We start from the raw sequence: 19,242 nt of genomic DNA on the forward strand, positions 1-19,242 counted from the left end.
TGGCTTTCGACAGAATCACCATGGAGCATATCTTCACATACTGCATCACAGTGTTTTATACTGGATGTACAACAGCAGACGGGAAAGCTCTGCAAAGCATGATTTACAGCTCCCAGAAGATCACTGGGTACTTTATGCTCTCCCTAGAGAACATAGCCAGCTCTCGCTATCACAGCAGAGCTACTAACATTGTTTAAGACTCTTCCTATCCTGGTCTCAACCTATTTAACCTGCTGCCCTGTGGCTCACAAAACACGGACAAGCAGATTCAAAGAAAGATTTTTTCCTACAAGCATCAACATCTTGAACTTAAGACCACTGAATATAAACAGTACTATTATCTAAAATTATGCAACTGCATTTTCTTGTTTGGTTTTCTTAGTTTTCTTAGCTACAGTGGAGTACACGTGTAATGATGTTACCAAATCCTGGACATGAAGAATAAACTGACAAATACACTATTTATCCATCAATCCATTTTCTGAGCCATTATCCTCACAAGGGTTGCAGGAGTGCTGGAGTCAATTCCAACTGTCCTCGGACTGGAGGCAGGTTACACCCTGAACTGGTTGCCAGCCAATCACAGGACACATGGAGACAGACAACAATCGTACTCACAATCACACCTAGGAGCAATTGAGAGTCTTCAATTAATGCCTGTTTTTGGGATGTGGGAGGGAAACCAGAGTGCCTGGAGAAAACCCATGCAGGCACGTGAAGAACCCTTGGCAGCAATTACAAATCAAGTGTTTGTCATCTTTCACATTTTTCTGGAAGAAATTTGTCCCTCTTTTCTTGGCAGAATTGTTTCAACTCCGCCATATTGAAGGTTTTTCTACCATGAACTGCCCGTTTAAGTTCACACCACAGCATCTCATCTCAATTGGATTTAAATTCAGACTTTGACTTGGCCTTTCCAAAACCTTTTTTTGTTGTTTTTTTTTTAGCCATTCAGAGGTGAACTTGGTGGTGTGTTTCGGATTGTTGTCCCACTGCATGATCCAAGAGCTCTTGAGTTTGAGGGGATGAACTAATGGGTGGACGTTCTCCTTCATGATTTTCTGGTACACCGCAGAATTTATTGTTCCATCAATCACAGCAATTTGTCCTGGTCCTGAAGCAGCAAAACAGCCCCGGATCATCACACTCCCACCACCATACTTCTCTGTTAGCATAATGTTTAGTTTTGTTTTTTTTTTTTTTACCAAATTCTGGGCCATTTTTACACAAGATGATAAATTTTTGACTCAGTAGTCCACAGAATATTTCTCCAAAAGTCTTGAGGATTGGCCAATGTGAGATGACCCTTTGTATGCTTTGCTGACAGCAGAGGTTTTTGCTTGGGAACTCTCCCATGGATGCCATTTTTGGCCAGTATCTTTCATATATGAGAGTCATGAACACTGACCTTAAATGAGGCCAGCAAGCCCTGCAGGTCTTTAGATTTTGGTGGAGGTTGTTTTGTGACCTCCTGGGTGAGTCTTCATTATAATCTTTGAGTAAATTTAGTTGGTCGTCTACTCCTGGGACGTTTTGCCACTGTTCCAAGTATTCTCAATTTGTGAATAATCTCTCGGGCAGTGATTCAATGGACCCCCAAAGCCTTGGAAATGCCTTTGGAACCTTTTTCACACTGATGGATGGACACTTTTTTTTCCTTTAATTTCTTTGGAGTGTGGCCTGATGCATTGTTCCCAGCGTACTTCACGTTCTCTGACAGATTCTATTTCAGTGATTTCTTGATTCAACAAGTATGGCGGTCATCAGGTTTGAGTGTGGCGTGTGAAACTGAACTCACCTTTCCCAAAATTCTGGTTAGTCAGAGTGCCTTTGTGATTTAACAAGAGGAGGGCAATTCCTTTTTAACAGCGGTTCAGAAAGGTTTGGATATTTTTTTGTGTCTTAAAGAATTGAAATGTCATTTGAAAACTGCATTTTGTATTACATTTGGTTGTCTCTGAGTGATATTAAAATTGGTTTGATGATTTGACGCCTATGTGTGTGATAGACGTGCAAAAAAAACCACAGAATTTAGGAGGAGGGCAAATGTAGCTGAGATGGTTAGTCCATCCATGATGTGATCCAACCAGAGAGGTGCCACCAATATCTCAGGACCAGGAGAGGTCACCAGCCCAACCAAGCACCCCGACGAGTCCCAATCGGAAGGCCACAGGCACCGGACCACTACCCTCCATGCCCAATCTCCCCCCCCCACACCCTTCCCCCCAACAGACACACACAGTAAAACCAAACGTAGGAGCCAGCAACCACCCAAAAAAAATTAAATAAAAAAAACTGTCACAGCCATCCAAAAGTGAGCCCACCAGTGGGGTGAGCAAGAACTGTGAGGGCACCAAGAAAGGGGAGAGGAAGAGAGACAAAGGAGGGGAGGGGGGTGACCCTACACCCTCTGTGGCCAAACAACCAAAGGGGGAGGGTGCAGGCCCCAGGAGCCAAGCCAAGAGATATGTGAAAAACCATCACTGGCTTTTTTTACACTGGTCTCTGCCTGGCAAGCATTATGCCTGTTCCATAATTATGTGTAGTGGGATTTAGTGTATTAAACTGGGGAGACTGGTGCGGCGTGAAGCGAGACAGTCTCAAGGGAATGATGACCCGTAACCGTAAACCCCACCCAGGTCTAACAGCACCCCAAAGAATGTGTGAATATGTGTGGTGAATTAAAAATCCATGGAGGAAGAGTATGGCTGGCCAGAGACCAGCCTGAGTACCGGGACATCTGGCAGCTTGGTCACCCCACCCCCGGGACTGCCTTTCCCCATAGTTGGGTGCATGATCCATTAAAACTGTAGGACCGGCTTTGCAGAGAAGGTGGGGTGGGGGAGACCAGAGCAAAACCAGCACAAATGTGACAGCATGTCCCACCATGCCTACTCCCAGTCACCCAGGGGACCCTGAATGAGATGAAAATGTGCCCATGTCCCAAGTATGTACAGTCCGAGTGTATCGAGATGTTAGGCTCCTGTGGGTCCAGCTTGGCCCGACCGGCTGGCAGACCACAGAGAAAATGGGGGCGGCCCCTCCCTACCCGAGAGCTAATTCCTCCCCCCAACCACGACCCCCACCACCCTGAATTGACAGTCACCCATCGACCTGAACCTCAATTATAACTACAATGCTAAAACATTTGTTTTGTTAATAAGGGTATTCCATTTAAGTGTAATTTTATGAAAAAATGAAAATAGTTGAATTTTTCTTGACTAAAATGCCAGTTTTTTACTTATTACATTCCTGAAGACAAAATATTGGTTTAATGGTTAAATGAGGAAAGGTGGTGTAGCTGAGGAGTGTTGGCTTCACAGTTTTGAGGACCAGGGTTCAAATCTCGGCCCTGCATATATGGAGTTTGCATGTTCTTCCCGTGCCTGCATGAATTTTCTCTGGGTACTGGCACGTCCCAAAAACATGCACTAATTGAAGACTCTAAATTGCTCCTAAGTGTGTTTGTGAGTGTGACTGTTGTCTGTCTCTATGTGTCCTGGGATTGGATGGCAATCAGTTTAGGGCGTACCCTGACTTGTGGCTGGTGACAAGTGGGATAGACTCCAGCACTCCTGCAACCCTCATGAAAATAAGCGACTCGGAAAATGAATGGATGGATGGATGGATGGATGGATGGATGGATGGATGGATGGATGGATGGATGGATGGATGGATGGATGATTAATTTGTCAGACAAATTGGGTGAAATTCATCTATCAAAAAGCCATTTCAGTTAAAGTCTAAAATGGAGAAACGTTCACTGAAAGTAACAAAGTATCCATTAAAGTAATGTTGGAGTGTCTGTCCATGTTATTATGACAAATGTTCCAATAAGTCTGTCATACTGTACTGAAAAAAAATATTTTACTAAACCATTATTTTTTGTTTTGTTTTTTATTTTAGGTTTGTCTTTTTTGTTTTTGTTTTTTTTTACCCTTTCCACAGAGGTCCATTTAACATAATACAAAAGTAAATAGTAGTGAAGCTACAGTTCTTAAGAAAAGAAAATAATAAACCTGAGGTGACATTTTTGGCAAAAATAAACCATACAATTATTGATGAATATCTAGATCTAGCTCCAGTTCCAGAAATGTTGGCCTCATACTATGCACAGTACTGTTCTTTATTGTAGCAAATCACCTCTTCCACATTCTGTTTAAAATTGTTGTTGAGTACTACGGCAAATATCCTGTATTCTAAAAATGAGAGAACAACTATGTACTGTATATAGAACAGGGGTAAGGTATAATCACTCACTGGCTCTGTGAAGCGTTTGTGTTGGAGCAAAAACAAGGGTATTACTCTATTTATAAACCTTGTGCTAAGAAACAGATCAGTTTTCAATGAGATGACAGGCTCAACTTAAGTAACAATTTCACGTGATAAAAGTGAAGGCAGGGCAGCAGTGAATGTTTTTTTACAGCTATAAAATTGAAAATGGTTGTGTGTGCTCATGGGGAAAAAACAGATGGTTCTCTCACTTCTCCAGTATGCCCTTACAAATTCTATCCACCCTGTTTGGTTCACTGAATTGTGAATAGTGAAACTATGCAATCAGTTTCAGAGAAAAGCTGATACAAACAATTATTAGAATCAACCATGAAATCCTTCTTCTCTCTGGATAAAACCCAAACTTTTTGAATCATATTATTTTTATGCCAATAGAATTGGTGTGGTATTCCCCTGAGAGAATTTTCACATAAGCCAACAATTTTAACACAGACTTCCATTGAATTGCACCTGCATCAGTAGCTTTTTTTGTTTGTTCTGTTGAACAGCAGCTATGCTATGCTTTAAATGGTGCGTTATGTTGCGCCATAGTTCAATCAATTCACTCTGTCAACACCCTTTTCATGCCAGTCCAGACTTTGGCAATGAGAGGTGTTTATGTGGTGCTGTGGCAGGAGTCTGAGCTTTGATAAATCAGCAGCGGTTTTCACACAAGTCCTGCTTAAAAAAAAAAAAAAAAAATCCTGTTCTCATTTTTACAGCCTCCTTCTGCTGTTGTCCTCAATCATATACATGCCAAAGCACCAAATCTCCATGTTGACCCTCCTGGATATATCATTTAAAATAGTATGCTAATGAGCAGGAATTAATTGATGCTAATTTCATATTGTCAAGGAATAAAGCTTCATTTTTACCTGTATTGTTGTGAGGAGTTTCTCTGATGGGTAGATTCTGGAATGTTGGTCTTATCGAGTTTATCTCCCTGAGGCTGCTGAGGATTGGAAGAGTATGCAACTGAGGGTGTGCGGGTCTGTCTGTGCAATGGAAGCACAAGGAAAGAAAGGAGAGAGAGAGAGAGAGAGAGAGAGTTGCTGTCTATTTCTCTCTCCCTCCTTTTTTGATGATAAACACAGAACACGTGGCTTCACCATTAATGCAGCACAATGAATACCTGTGCACAACAGATGAAAGGACAAATATAAAAGAAAGAGATCAAGGTAAAATGATGGAGCTGAGGGAGAGGTAACGTAATTTGAGTGAGTGTGTTGCCTAGTGACATATTTGTGTGTTAATCTCGTTCACGAAAGCAGGACATTGCAGTTGTGAGTTCCCGGATGAGCACAAGGTCTGAAGCTCTGTAATTACTCATGCCTTTTAAAACACACTGTCGAAATAAAACCAAATTCTTTCAAATCTGAGACACAATTCTTGTTAGGCACAAACGATTTTGACACGGTGTTACTGAGGGTCACACAGACTCAGAAACGAGCAACAGACACTAGAGCCTGTTTGTCTTGTTGATACTGCCATTAAAGGAGCTAACCATATTTGGGTAACTGCTAATAAATGATGAAAACATGGATAGGAAAACCATTCATGGAACAATCCCACTGTTATCTTATGGAACATCCATCTTTAATTCCTAATGGCTGACAAAATAGCTCTTTTTTTTTTTTTTTTTAAATCTTGGTAACTCTCAACATGTTAAGGCAACATATATCAAGCCAGCATGGTGTCCGACTGGTTAGCAATTGTCTGGCAATCAGTTGCGAGTTTACTGCTCCTCTCACACAAAGATCGGTGGGATAGGCCCCAGCACACCTGTGATCCTAGTGAGGATAAGCAGGATGGAAAATGGATGGATGGATAGTTGTATGGATGGATTGGTGAATGGTGGGATGTACATCTTTCAAAGCCTCTGTTGAAGATTAATTAAATTAATAGGGCTATTGGATTTAAATCTTTACTGGAGCGACAGTGTTAAAGAGCACGGTGATTATTGTCAACAAAATTTATGATGAAAAGTCAAAAAGTAGTGAGCCGAAGCTATCCATCCATCTATTTTTTTGAGCCGCTTATTCTCACAAAGGAGTGCTGGAGCCAATCCTAGCTATCATTCAACCTAACCCTATCACTGAGCAGGAGGCAGGGAACACCCTGAATTGGTTGCCAGCAAATCACAGGGCATGGAGAAATAGACAACAGTCACACTCACAATTACACCTAGGGGCAATTTCGAGTCTGCAATGAATGTTGCATGTATTTGGGATGTGGAAGGAAACCGGAGTACGGCCAAGACAGCGGCCGTGGAGAGATCGCCGCAGAGCCATGTGGCCGTGGAGAAGCTGCCGTTGAGACAGCCAGCCGTGGAGAGGCCGTCACCAAGACATGAGCAAGAGGCATCCTGGGATCAGTCGCCACCGAGGCGTGGGCGAGAGTTTGCCGTGGATAGGTCTCTGCCGAGACAGGAGCAAGAGGCGGCCATGGACCAGTCCCTGCCGAGACAAGCGACCGCGGAGAGGTCGTCACCAAGGCATGAGCAAGAGGCAACCTGGGATCAGTCGCAACTGAGGCATGGGCAAGATTCGGCCGTGGATAGGTCTGTGCCAAGACAGGAGCGAGAGGCGGCCGTGGACTGGTCCCTGCCGAGACAGGCTACAGTGGAGAGGTCGTCACCAAGGCATGAGCAAGAGGCAACCTGGGATCAGTCGCCACTGAGGCGTGGGCGAGAGTCGGTTATGGATAGGTCTCTGTCGAGACAGGAGTGAGAGGCGGCCATGGATCAGTCCTCGCCGAGACAGGCGGCCGTGAAGAGGTCGCCACCGGGACACACGGCTGTCGAGAGGTTGACGCTGAGACAGGCAGCCTTGGAGAAGTCGTCACTAAGGCATGAGAAGGAAGCAGCCTGGGATTGGTCGCCACTGAGGCATGGGCGAGAGGCCACTGTGGATCGAGGGCCGCCGAGGCGTGGACGAGAGGTTACTGTGGATCGGGAGCCACCGAGGCGTGGGCCTGAGGGAGCCGTGGATCGTCCCCACCAAGATGTGGACGTGAGGCGGCCGTGGACCGGTCATCGCTGTGACAGGAGCAGGAGGCAGCTGTCGATCGGTCGCTACCAAGACCGGAGCAGGAGGCAGCATTGGCTTGCTCGCTGCCTAGACAGGAACAGGAGGCATCCATAGACCTGTTGCTGCTGAGAATGGAGCAGGAGCCGGCCATGGATCAGTCGCCGCCGAGACAGTAGCAAGAGCCGGGCGTGGATCGGTCCACGCCAAGAAAGGAGCGAGAGGCAGCCCTGGATCATTCGCCGCAAAGACAGGCAGCTGTGGCGAGGTCGCCACTGAGCCACGCAGCCATGTAGAGGTCGCCACCGGGACAGGCGGCTGAGGAGAGGTCTTCACCAAGGCATGAGAAGGAGGCAGCCTGGGATTGGTCGCCACTGTGGCATGAGTGAGAGTCGGCGGTAGATCAGTCACCACCGAGACATGGACGAGAGAAATAGTAAAATAATTTAATTTTAAATCACTGAATATTTTCTTTTTATGTGGGAGCATATATATGAAAGCTAGCAGTCATTCAGGGAACCAAGAGATTTAGATGACCCTGCAGCGATGAAGAGTGTAACTTGGCAGCCACAAACTCAATTTCTGCAATCTCTCAGCATGTCCCTCAAAATTCACTTGTGCTCCAAAAGAAAATCTTCAGCCAACAAGGAATCCGGTTAAGGAATTGCTTCAGACCAGGAATATGAATACAGACAAAATAAAATACTGATTCCCTGCTACAAGTGACCAGTTCTCGCTTCAACCTCATTCAGGAATGAGGTTAATCCTAAACACAGTGACAGCAGCTTTTTCAGTTTTTCAGATGATGTTATCGATCTGGTAAGGCATGTCACAATTTGTTGCATAAATTTTCTTCTGCTGTATATTACCAGGAAAATGCGGAAGATGATAATGACGTTTGGGAATTTTGCTGTTATTTTTTATTCTTTGATATCATGTGGATATTGTAAAGTTTTAGAGACATTTTTTTTATCAGAGCCATACTCTCAATAGTATCACTTTATTTGCTCTCCATGTCAATGTCATTTATTTTTTTAAATCCAGCCCTGTGGGGAAAATGCAGCCCTATGCGGGCACAAACCAGTGCAAACTGTGGGCAAGCCCCAAGCCCGAATAAATGCAGAGGGTTGCATCAGGAAGGGCATAAAACTGTAAAACTGTGCCAAACAAATATGAGCATTCATCGAAAGAATACCATACAGGTTCAGTCGTGGCCCGGGTTAACAACACCCAACCCCAACACTGTTAACCCCTCACCTGGGCGTCGGTGGAAATTCAGGTATGGATAGGCTGGCAGATGAGGTAAGACTGGAATCCCCTTGGACCATGATGTTTGCAGATGACATTGTGATATGCAGTGAAAGCAGGGATCAGGTGTAGGAACATTTAGAAAGATGGAGGCATGCAGTGGAAAGGAGAGGATTGAAGATTAGCCGAAGTAAAACAGAATATATGTGCGGGAATGGGAGGGGTGGAGGAGAGTAGTGAGGCTCCAGGGAGAAGAGATTGCAAGGGTGGACAACTTCAAATACTTCGGGTCAACAATCCAGAGCAATGGTGAGTGTGATAAGGAAGTGATGCAAGCAGGTTGGAACAGCTGGCGGAATGTGTCTGGTGTGTTATGTGACAGAAGATTCTCTGCTAGAATGAACGACAAAGTTTATAAAATGTGGTGATGTACAGATTAGAGACTGTGGAACTGAAGAGAAACCAGAAGCAGTACTGGTGGTGGCAGAAATGAAGATGTTGAGGTTCTCTCTCGGAGTGAGCAGGTTGGATAGGGTTAGAAATGAGCTCATTAGAGGGACAGCCAAAGTTGGAAGTTTTTGGAGACAAAGTGAGAGAGAGCAGACTTCGATGGTTTGGTCATGTCCAGAGGTGAGAGAGTGAGTATATTGGTAGAAAGGTGCTGAGGATGGAGCTGACAGGCAAAAGAGCGAGAGGAAGACCAAAGAAAGAAAAGGTTGATGGATGTTGTGAAGGAGGACACGAGGAAAGTGGGTGTTAGAGAGGAAGATGGAGAAGATAGGCTTAGATGGAAAAAGATGACACCCTGTGGTGACCCCTAATGGGACAAGCCAGAAGGAAAAGAAGAAAAAGCACTTTTTTAATGTGGTTTTCATTTGGAGGATTTTACCCAACCCACAGATTTATGTTTAGCGCAGAGTGGGGTAAAATGATGCACATGGTAGGTAAGGGATTCATTACATCATTTTAATACAACAACAACATGTGCAACCGAAGTACATGTTCATACTAAATAGATTTAAGTATCTCCACTTGCTTGTCCACCATTTCTGACAGTTACACTCCACTAACCTGCTGCTGCTTCTGTTCAAAGTCATAAAACTATTCCTTGTCATGGGCAGAACAAGGGACAGAACCAAAGTGCACGACTCCTAATGCAAGGGACAGTTCAAGAAAATAATTTTAATCACAGGAAGAGGTCAGTGCACAGGCAGGCAGTCCAAATAGCAACAGTATCCTAAAACATGAGGAAAAAGTCAAGGTCAATAATCAGAACAGGGTCTTGGCTTAATATGTGTCAGTGAAACAAGGAAAACTGGGACGTGACAAAGTACAAAGAACTGGCAACCAGACAGAATGAGACGCAAGGTTTAATTGCATGGTATGATTAGGACAGACATGGCACATGCGGGAAGGCTGTTCTCAGGAGCACTTGCATATGAGGAAGGAAGATGACAACATCCATGACAGTCTCCCGACTTCCCCTGAACGGCCAGCACCAGATGGCCCCAGAGCCTCAGGATGTGCAACATGGAAGTCCCGAATGAGGGAGTCATCGAGTGGAGTAAAGAAGTGAAGAAACGGGTCAAATCAGGTTGGAACAGCTGGTGGAAGGTGTCTGGTGTGTTATGTGACAGAAGAGTCTCTGCTCGGATGAAGGCAAAGTTTATAAAACAGTGGTAAGTCCGGCCATGATGTATGGATGAGAGACAGTGGCATTCAAGAGACAACAGGAAGCAAAACTGATTAGAAACAAGCTAATTAGAGGGACAGCCAAAATTGGATGTTTTGGAGATGAGGTTTGAGAGTGCAGACTTCGATGGTTTGTACATGTCCAGAGGCAATAGAGTGAGTATATTGGTAAAAGGTTGCTGAGGATAGAGCTGCCAGGTAAAATCGCCAGAAGAAGAACAAAGAGAAGGTTGATGGGTGTTGTCAGGGAAGACATAAGAGCAGTTGGGGTTCGAGAGGAAGATGCAGGAGATAGGCTTATATGGAAAAAGATGACACGCTGTGGCGACCCCTAATGGAACGACGCGAAAGGAAAAGAAGATCGACAATAAACCGAGAAGGGACCCAAGAATGTTTCTCGGGCTTGTAGCCTTGCCAGTCCAACAGATATTGGAACCCCTCCCCCTATGATGACATGAGAATTGCCGCATCACCAAGAAGACAGGGCCCTGTCCATGAACCATGGGGGAGGAGCGCCCTGGAAGGCAGGGCCAGAGGGGACATGAAGGCAGACGCGAGCAGGCTGACGTGGAACGCTTTGTGGGCCTACATCACCCTCGGGAGGCTCAGCTTCATGGTGACAAGGATACAGACCCAAACCAGCTTCTGGCAGGAGGAGTGTGGCTCCTTGAGAAGTGAGGCATCGGAGCCCAGTCACCAGGTCCCGGTTCATCCTCTCAGTCTGTCAATTGGTTTCAGCATGAAACCCAGATGATAGACTGACGGTAGCACATTTTAGGAAACAAAAGTCTTTCCAAAATCGTGAAACAAATTGGTGGCCCCCTATCTGATACTGTTTTTAAGAAAACCATGAAACTTGAACACATGGATTATCATTGACTCAGTGTATTTTTTTTAAGATGACAAGTTTCAGCTGTGCAATGAACTGTGCCATCTCTAAAAACTGTGAGAACAGTGGTATTTTCTTTATAAGCCGGTTATCTGGTCATGTATACAAAAATACCTGACCTTGGATGTTGTGGTCTAGGGAATGTTACTCCCCCAAAGGACGTTGACAAGTTAGCTACACACACGTGGCAAGCAGTGATATAGTTGATAACATTTCCTCTGGCCACCAAAAGCACTGTTCGACAACAGATTGCGTCTTGGGCATACCAAGGTGACATACAGTCCTGTTGGCATGGGCCCAGTGGTTAACTCTTGACCTTAAGGACAGCATCATATAAAGCCTGTTTTACGAGCACCCATCAGGGGTAAGAGTATTTTTAAGTGTTGCTTACCACAGTTTCAATTTCCAAAGCAAAAGCAGAAATCAGCAGACTTGAGAAAAATAGGTTCAGGGTCGGATACAGACGTTTCTTCACAGTAAATACGTGACACACCATCTGGTTTACTATTCTTTGAACCAGGTCAGTAGGTGGCATGGCATTAAATCTAGTGAAAAATAGAACCTACCTGGCTTGCCTAGGATTCAATCTCTTCGCAGACTTAAGGTACTCGAGGTTTTTGTGATCTTTCCACACTAAAAATGCGTCCTGAAGTCCTTCCAGCCAGTGCCTCTACTCTGCCAAGGCCACCTTGACAGCTAGTTATTCATGGTTACCAATGTCATAATTTCTCCCAGCTGTAGTCAGTTTTTTAGAGGGAAGCATAAGGATGTAACGTGAAGTTTTCTGAGAGATAATTGCTCCTATTTCAGGATTAGATGTATCAATTTCTACAATAAACTGCTGGTGAGGAAAGAAAAAGCTGCCTGATACTCCGGGTCCCACACAAAGGGTCTGCGTGGTGGGGTAAGATCATGCAAAGGCATGGCTATTGTACTGAAGTTTGTCATGCATTTTCGGTCGAAACTAGCAAACCGTAATAACCTTTGTATGTCCTTACGTGATGGGGGAGTGGGCCAATTAAACACCGCATCTACCATGGAAGGGTCCATTCTGATTTCACCTTAAAGGAATACACCACTGAACAATGAAAAGCTTTAATGCGATAGATCATGTCGTATGTACAGTACCTTGAAAATTTGAGGTTTATTCGATATCATTTAATGGTGTTTTGAGGAGATTATTTGGCAATTACGAATTTTCACAGGCGGCGCCCTTTGCTGAGCCACATGTCTTTGGATGGCTCTTTGGTCTTGGCCATGTTACAAGTTTGATTTTTACTGATTGTATGGGGTGGACTGGCGTCTTTATGCAGCGAACGAACACACACAGGTGCATCTGATTTAGGATAACACATGGAGTGGAGGTGGACTTTGAAAGGCGGTCTAACAGGTCATTGAAGGTCAGAATTCTAGCTAATAGACAGGTGTTCAAATACTTATTTTCAGCTGTATCACACAAATCGTTAAAAATCATAAAATGTGATTTTTGGATTTTTCTTTTTAGATTGTAGAAGGAACTACTGAGGGATGAAAGAAATTTTGGAAGGAACTAGATGAAGCAGCTCTGAGCATCCCAGACAGAGAGAGTGTTGTGATTGGTGCGGATTGTAATGGACATTTTGGTGAAGGAAACAGGGGTGATGAAAAAGTGATGGGTAAGTACGGCATCCAGGAAACCAACTTTGAGGGACAGATGGAGGTGGACTTTGCCAAAAGGATGGAAATGGCTGGAGTGAACACTTTTTTCCAGAAGCGGCAGGAACATAGAGTGACCTACAAGAGCGGAGGAAGAAGCACGCAGGTGGAGTATATTTTGTGCAGATGACGTAATCTGAAGGAGGTTACTGACTGTAAGGCAGGTAGGTAGGTAGGTAGGGGAGAGTGTAGCTCGACAGCATAGGATGGTGGTGTGTAAGAAGATTAAGAAGGCAAAGGTAGAGCAGAGAACCATGAGGTCGAAGCTGAGAAAGGAAGAATGTTGTGCAGCCTTTCAGAAAGAGTTCAGACAGGCTCTCTCGATGGACAGGAGTAGCTCCCGGAAGACAGGCAGGACAGTACTTAGTGTGTCTTCTGGTAGGAAAGGGGAGAAATAGACTTGGTGGTGGAGCCCCAAAATACAGGAAGTCATCCAAGGAAAGTGGTTAGAAAATAAGAAGTGGGACACTGAGAGGACAAAGGAGAGGCGAAAGGAATACGTTAAGCGACTTAGGGCAAGGTAGAGGTGGCGAAGGCTAAACAAGAGGCATCTGACGACATGTACATCAGGTTGGACACGAAAGAAGGAGAAAAGGATCTCTACAGGTTGGCCAGACAGAGGGATTAAAATGGGAAGGATGTGCAGCAGGTTAAGATGATTAAGAATAGAAATGGAAATATGTTGACTGGTGCCAGTAGTGTGCTAAAAAGACGGCAAGAATACTTTGTGTGTGATGGACCAGGAAATGGAAATGATTAGTAAGGGGGAAGTTAGAAAAGCACTTAAAAGGATGAAAAATGGAAAGGAAGTTGGTCCTGATGACATACCTGTCGAGGTATGGAAGCAATTTGGAGAGGTGGCTGTGGAGTGTTTGACCAACTTATTCAACAGAATACTACTGGGCGAGAAGATCCCTGAAAAATTGAGGAAAAGTGTGATCTTTCCTATTTTTAACATCCAAGGCGATGTTAAGAGCTATGGGACCTATAGAGGAATAAAGTTGATGAGCTACACAAAGAAGTTATGAGAAAGAGTAGTGGAGGCTAGACTCAGGTCACAAGTAAGTATCTGCGAGCAAAAGTATGGTTTCATGCCTTGAAACAGTACCACAGATGCATTATTTGCCTTGAGGATGCTCGTGGAATAGTACATAGAAGGTCAGAAGGAGCTGCATTGTGTCTTTGTGGCTCGAGAGAAACCCTATGACAGAGTACCAAGAGAGGAACTGTCGTACTGCTCATGTAAGTCTAGTGTGGTGGAGAAATATGTTACAATAGTACAGGACAAGGCGGCACGGTGGCTAAGCTGGTAATGCGTTTGCCTCACAATTCTGAGGATTCGAGTTCGATCCTGGCCCCGCCTGTGTGGAGTTTGCATGTTCTCCCCGCGGCAAAAGAAAATGGATGGATGGATAGTACAGGACATGTATGACAGCAGCAGAACAATGGTGAGGTGTGCAGTAGGTGTGACAGACGAATTTAAGGTTGAGTTGGGACTGCATCAGGGATCAGCTCTGAACCCCTTCCTGTTTGCTATGGTAATGGATAGGCTGACATATGAGGTTAGACTGGAACCCCCTTGGACCATGATATTCATAGATGACATTGCGATATGCAGTAGAAGCAGAGAGCTGGTGGATGAACAATGAGAAAGATGGAGGCATGCACTGGAAAGGAGAGGAATGAAGATTAGCCGAAGTAATACAGAATATGTGTGTGAATGAGTGGAGGGGCAAGACTGAGGCTTCATGGAGAAGAGATAGCAAGGGTGGATGACTTCAAATTCTTGGGGTAAAAAATCCAGACCAATGGTGAGTGTGTTAAGGAAGTGAAGAAATGGGTCCAAGCAGGTTGGAACAGCTGGCGGAAGCTGTCTGGTGTGTTACGTGACAGAAGAATCTCTCCTCGGATGAAAGTTTATAAAACAGTGGTGAGGCCGGCCATGATGTATGTATTAGAGACTATGGCACTGAAGAAAAAACAGGACGCAGAACTGGAGATAGCAGAAAGGAAGATGTTGAAGTTCTCGCTCGGAGTGAGCAGGTTGGATAGGATTAGGAATGAGCTCATTAGAGGGACAGCCAAAGTTGGATGTTTTGGAGACAAGGTTCGAGAGAACAGACAGCGATGGTTTGGACATGTTCAGAGGCGAGAGAGTGAGTATTTTGGTCGAAGGGTGCTGAGGATGGACCTGCCAGGCAAAAGAGTGAGAGGAAGACCAAAGAAAAGGTTGATGGATGTTGTGAGGGAAGAAATGAAAACTGTGGGTGTTAGAGCATGAGATAGGTTTAGATGGAAAAGGATGACACGCTGTGGTGACCCCTAATCAGGACAAGCTGAAAGGGGAAAAAAAGAAGTAGTTGGTGTTAGAAAGGAAGGTGCAGCAGACTGATCAACTCTATTGTCAAAAACACAAGGAAGCTGCTGGCCCCCATCTATCCCAAACGTGACATCACACCCACACCCAGCCCCTGTGTGAACGTGATAACTATCTCCCACTGACATGACAATGGCTGTAAAATACAAGCAGAGGAAGGGGAAAAGCTAAACTCAACTAACTAAACATTTACATTACAAAAACATAACACGAATCACATCATATTTCAACATTTCTCTTTTTTGGGGGGGTTTCCTGCATTGTCTCTATCTCTAAACAAAATCGTTAATCCAACCTTGCTGGCATCCTTACAGCTCTCCCGGACCTGGTTCTCAGAGTAGGAGTAGATGGTGGTTCCTCTGTCAGTTTATCTGAACCGCCCCTCTGGGAAGGCTCCACCGAAATGGGTCTACTCTGCTCCGGCGAGGCTCTCATGGACATGGGATGATGACGGTTCCATATCATGGTTCCGTGGGGTCCATCCACTAAATATAAACGTGGGTTGGCGTAACTACTGCTGATGGCCCCTGCTGTTCCTTAATCCTTAATGCACACCTGTCTTGGTGACATGATGGAACCCATGGGACTTTGCAAAGTCTGAGAAAGCCGCTCCTGAAAACTGTGCCCCCTCCATCCAAAACGAGAAGGTCTGGTGTCCCGAGACATGCGTAGGTTTACTTAAGGTGGTGGATCACGGCATTTGACCTTGTGGATGTCAGTAAAACTGTAGTCCACAACCAGCAGGTTGGTTTTATTCCCGAACAGAAACATATCCGCTCCCAGATTCACCCATGGTCAGCCTGGGTGCGGTGTTGGCATCATCTTCCTTCTGTGGTTCTGCCTCTCCTTGCTGCATGTTCGGCAGTAAAGAACCAACTTATTCAGCTGCTGGCTCAGCCTCAGCCAACACACTGACTGTTGTGCCCTCTGTCTGCATTTCACCACACCTTGGTGACCTTCATGTAATTTGGCAAGGACATTACTTCTCATTGCTGAGGGAATGACAAGTCTCTGTCCCTTCAGCAAGACAACATTCTGGACTGTGAGGAACGCCTGCTCTGCCCATTACAGCTTGAGTCCTGGCTCTTTGGGCCTGTTGACAGGCTAGCCTTCTGCGCACACCTCCATTCTTTTTCAGGCACCACTATGATGCCCACACACCATTCCATAAGCTCCCTAATTCTGCAAATAACTCTGAGTCATTCCATGCGGGGTTGTTCTTGCTTGAGTTTGTCCATTAGCGGCAATAGATTCATCCTTCCTATTTTTTAAGAGAATGGTATAGCTCCCGGTTTCCAAGCCTGGTGCATAATTTCAGGTGATTCTCCTTTAATGGCTCCACAGTGACATTGCCTAAGCATGCCAGTGGCTCCAGCCTACAGCTCACAGACCTACCTAGCAAGGCAGTATGCACATGGCAAGCAATGTAAACGTTCTACATCTCTTTCCTCTTACCTATCCTCAGCAGCAGCCTGGCGACGGCCACCACCTCATGCAGACTCCTTCCTGGTCCAAGCAGTGACTTTGTTGCCTTCTTGAGTGTGGGTGAGTTGTCGCTGTATATGCTTTGGAACACAGTCTACGGCAAGACTGTGACATCGGTGCCTGTGTCAATTTTTAACTTGACACTGCATTTATTAATGTCAATTTTGACCATCCAAGGGTCTTCATCTGTCATGACGCTGCCGAGGAAGACTTCCTCCTTAACCTGCTCTTCAACCTCATGTACAGATTTGGACTTGCACACACATCTGTAATATCCCTTCCTTCCACATGCATGATACTTCACCTCATTAGCAGGACAGTCACGAATGGGATGAGAAGGAGAGCTGCCACATTTTTGACACTGTGACTGTGCGCCTCTTTTGTTGTTTTGTTGCTGGGCAATGTGTGGCTTGTTTGTTTGGCTGTTTGCAAATGAGGTTTGTGTTTAACTTACCTGGAGGTGCTGCTGAACTCTCTGTCAACAGATCTGTCATTTGCCTCAGAACTGGTTTCCCCACGCAGACAAGACTTCTGTTTCTTCACCTCCTCACTCTGCCGTGCCATTTGTATGGCTTTATCCAAAATTAGATACGCATCTAATTACATGCGTTCAGACAACCCCTTGTCCAGCATGTCGACCACAATTCTGTCTCTGATCAGTTCCTGGTGCAACACCCCGTAGTTACAATGGTCTGCCAACGCATAAAGTGCAGTGATGAATGAATCCACGCTTTCTCCCTCTCTCTGATAGCGCATGTTGAAGTTGGCGTGCTAATAGATGATGTTTTTCTTCACAACAAAGAACGCCCTCCTTTCTCTCCTTGGAATGTGCATCTTTGGTGGTCCGACAGGTTGAATCCAAGTGGAATGTGATCTGCTTCCTCTCCCATGCAATAAATGAACTTATTTATTTGGTTCTCCTCGGAGCTCGCTTGTAGGTTACTTGCCAAGCAAAATCTTTCAAATCTCCGGATCCATTTCTCTCATTCATGCACCTTTGAAAAGTCGAAGGGCTCCAGCAGCTGGATGTTGAAGGGAGCTCTCTGTCCAGCGCCAATTAATGGTCGCTGTGGCGTGTTTTCCCCCGGGGTGGGAGCTATGGCTCTGCTAGTCTTGTTTCCTCCTTCTAAACTCATTCGTTCTCCAGCACCGTGCAAACAAAGCTCCGTTAGGTCCACTCCACGCTAACTACAGGACTTCTGACACCGTGTCGTGTGATGAAATAACATAGACGTGAGTCTAACTGTGTCTTTCAACGTGAGTGATATTTATTTTGGTTTTCAACCGCTAACCACTCTCACTCACTTCCTTGTCATCACTCCTCGTCATGCGCTGCTAACAACAACACAATAACACCACTGTTTCCAACTCTATTTAAACAAAGCTAATATTTTGAAAGCGACCTTCAATGCCAGTGGGAATGCGCGTAGGTCTTCGGCGCTGCGCATGCATGCGGCACCGGATGCGATGATAGACATTGTGGCTGACCGGCAACAGTTGTCCCCCAGGAGACCAAACGGACATCAGTCGACGATGCAACCACTTAAACACCACCAAGTGTGACCGGTGGACTTCTGCGTTGTGTAGTTGTAAAGATCACGTCATGACACAGGATTCATCTCGGAAGCAATCTCCATTTATTTGACACAGCTGCCATGAACAAGGAAAAACAAACATTTTGTAGTATCTTTAGCATCAAGCTAGGATCACAATGTACACCGGCAAAAAGGGGCAATACCCGACATATTAATGAACGTACCTGCCGTGAACAAGGCAAAACAAAAACTTTGTACTATCTGTAGCATCAAGCTCGGACCTAGATAAGTGAGACAAAATATATTATTCTCTATACGAACTACAAACTGAGAATACTACTCAACCACGATGTAATTTACCGCAACGTACATTGGCAAAAAGGGGAGGGGTGAAGACGGTCTCAGTACTTATTACGGGAGGGTGTGTCACCCTCTAAGTGTACATGGGGGTGCAAGTTTTAATTACAATGTGCCACTCAGGGTTAATATAGATAGATATTTATATTAATATATATCAATGTAAAATGTGCTTTTAACTCTGTTACATATATATATATACATATATATATATATATATATATATATATATATAAACACACGTGCGCGCGCACAGTACCAAGTATTTCCAGGCGGTCTCCTATTGTCAGGTTCACCAATCAAACATTCATTAAACAGGACAAAAAAGGAAGCAAAGACACCAGTTCAAGTCTCGTGAGGTGAGAGGAGAGGAACTGTCTCGTACAATTCACCACTGCACTCTCTGATTATCCTCTCCTCAGCACTTCTATTTATTTTGTTTTAAGACGCCCCTTATTTACATGGATGTTACAAAAAGGAGACGACAAGCAAAACAGTTTGAAACAAGGTGTACATGTTTGTTCATGTGCGTGTGCATGTGTGGAAGATTGCTGAATACATGTGTGGTTATCATTTCTTTAACAGGCAGCAGTTCTAACAGTTCTGATGATTAGATGTTTTTGTTCTTGCTATCTCCTGCTTGGAGGCTGCCACGTTATCTAGAGC

At 44.9% G+C, this 19,242-nt stretch overlaps 1 protein-coding gene across 9 annotated transcripts in view; it reads right to left on the reverse strand.

Moving 5' to 3' along the window:
* ndrg4 (NDRG family member 4) overlaps positions 1–18,655 on the reverse strand; it is a 122,340-nt gene extending 103,685 nt beyond the window's left edge. For 5 of the 9 annotated variants that reach the window (XR_009795564.1, XR_009795565.1, XM_061823884.1 and 2 more), the window contains exons 1-2: positions 8,556–8,685; positions 5,148–5,267 (exon numbers count right to left, since the gene is read on the reverse strand). Coding sequence is in view for 3 of the 9 variants with exons in the window: in XM_061823884.1 (XP_061679868.1) it covers positions 5,148–5,267; positions 8,556–8,644 (209 nt within the window). In the remaining 6 variants the exon portion in view is untranslated. Of the gene's footprint in view, positions 1–5,147; positions 5,268–8,555; positions 8,686–18,087; positions 18,335–18,443; positions 18,565–18,589 lie in introns of those variants that run through there. The other 4 variants (XM_061823890.1, XM_061823889.1, XM_061823888.1 and 1 more) reach the window with 3 other exon arrangements.
* Positions 18,656–19,242: the final 587 nt, after the last annotated feature.

This window comes from Syngnathoides biaculeatus, chromosome 6 (genome assembly GCF_019802595.1).
Source record: "Syngnathoides biaculeatus isolate LvHL_M chromosome 6, ASM1980259v1, whole genome shotgun sequence".
In the NCBI taxonomy this organism is placed as follows: domain Eukaryota; kingdom Metazoa; phylum Chordata; class Actinopteri; order Syngnathiformes; family Syngnathidae; genus Syngnathoides; species Syngnathoides biaculeatus.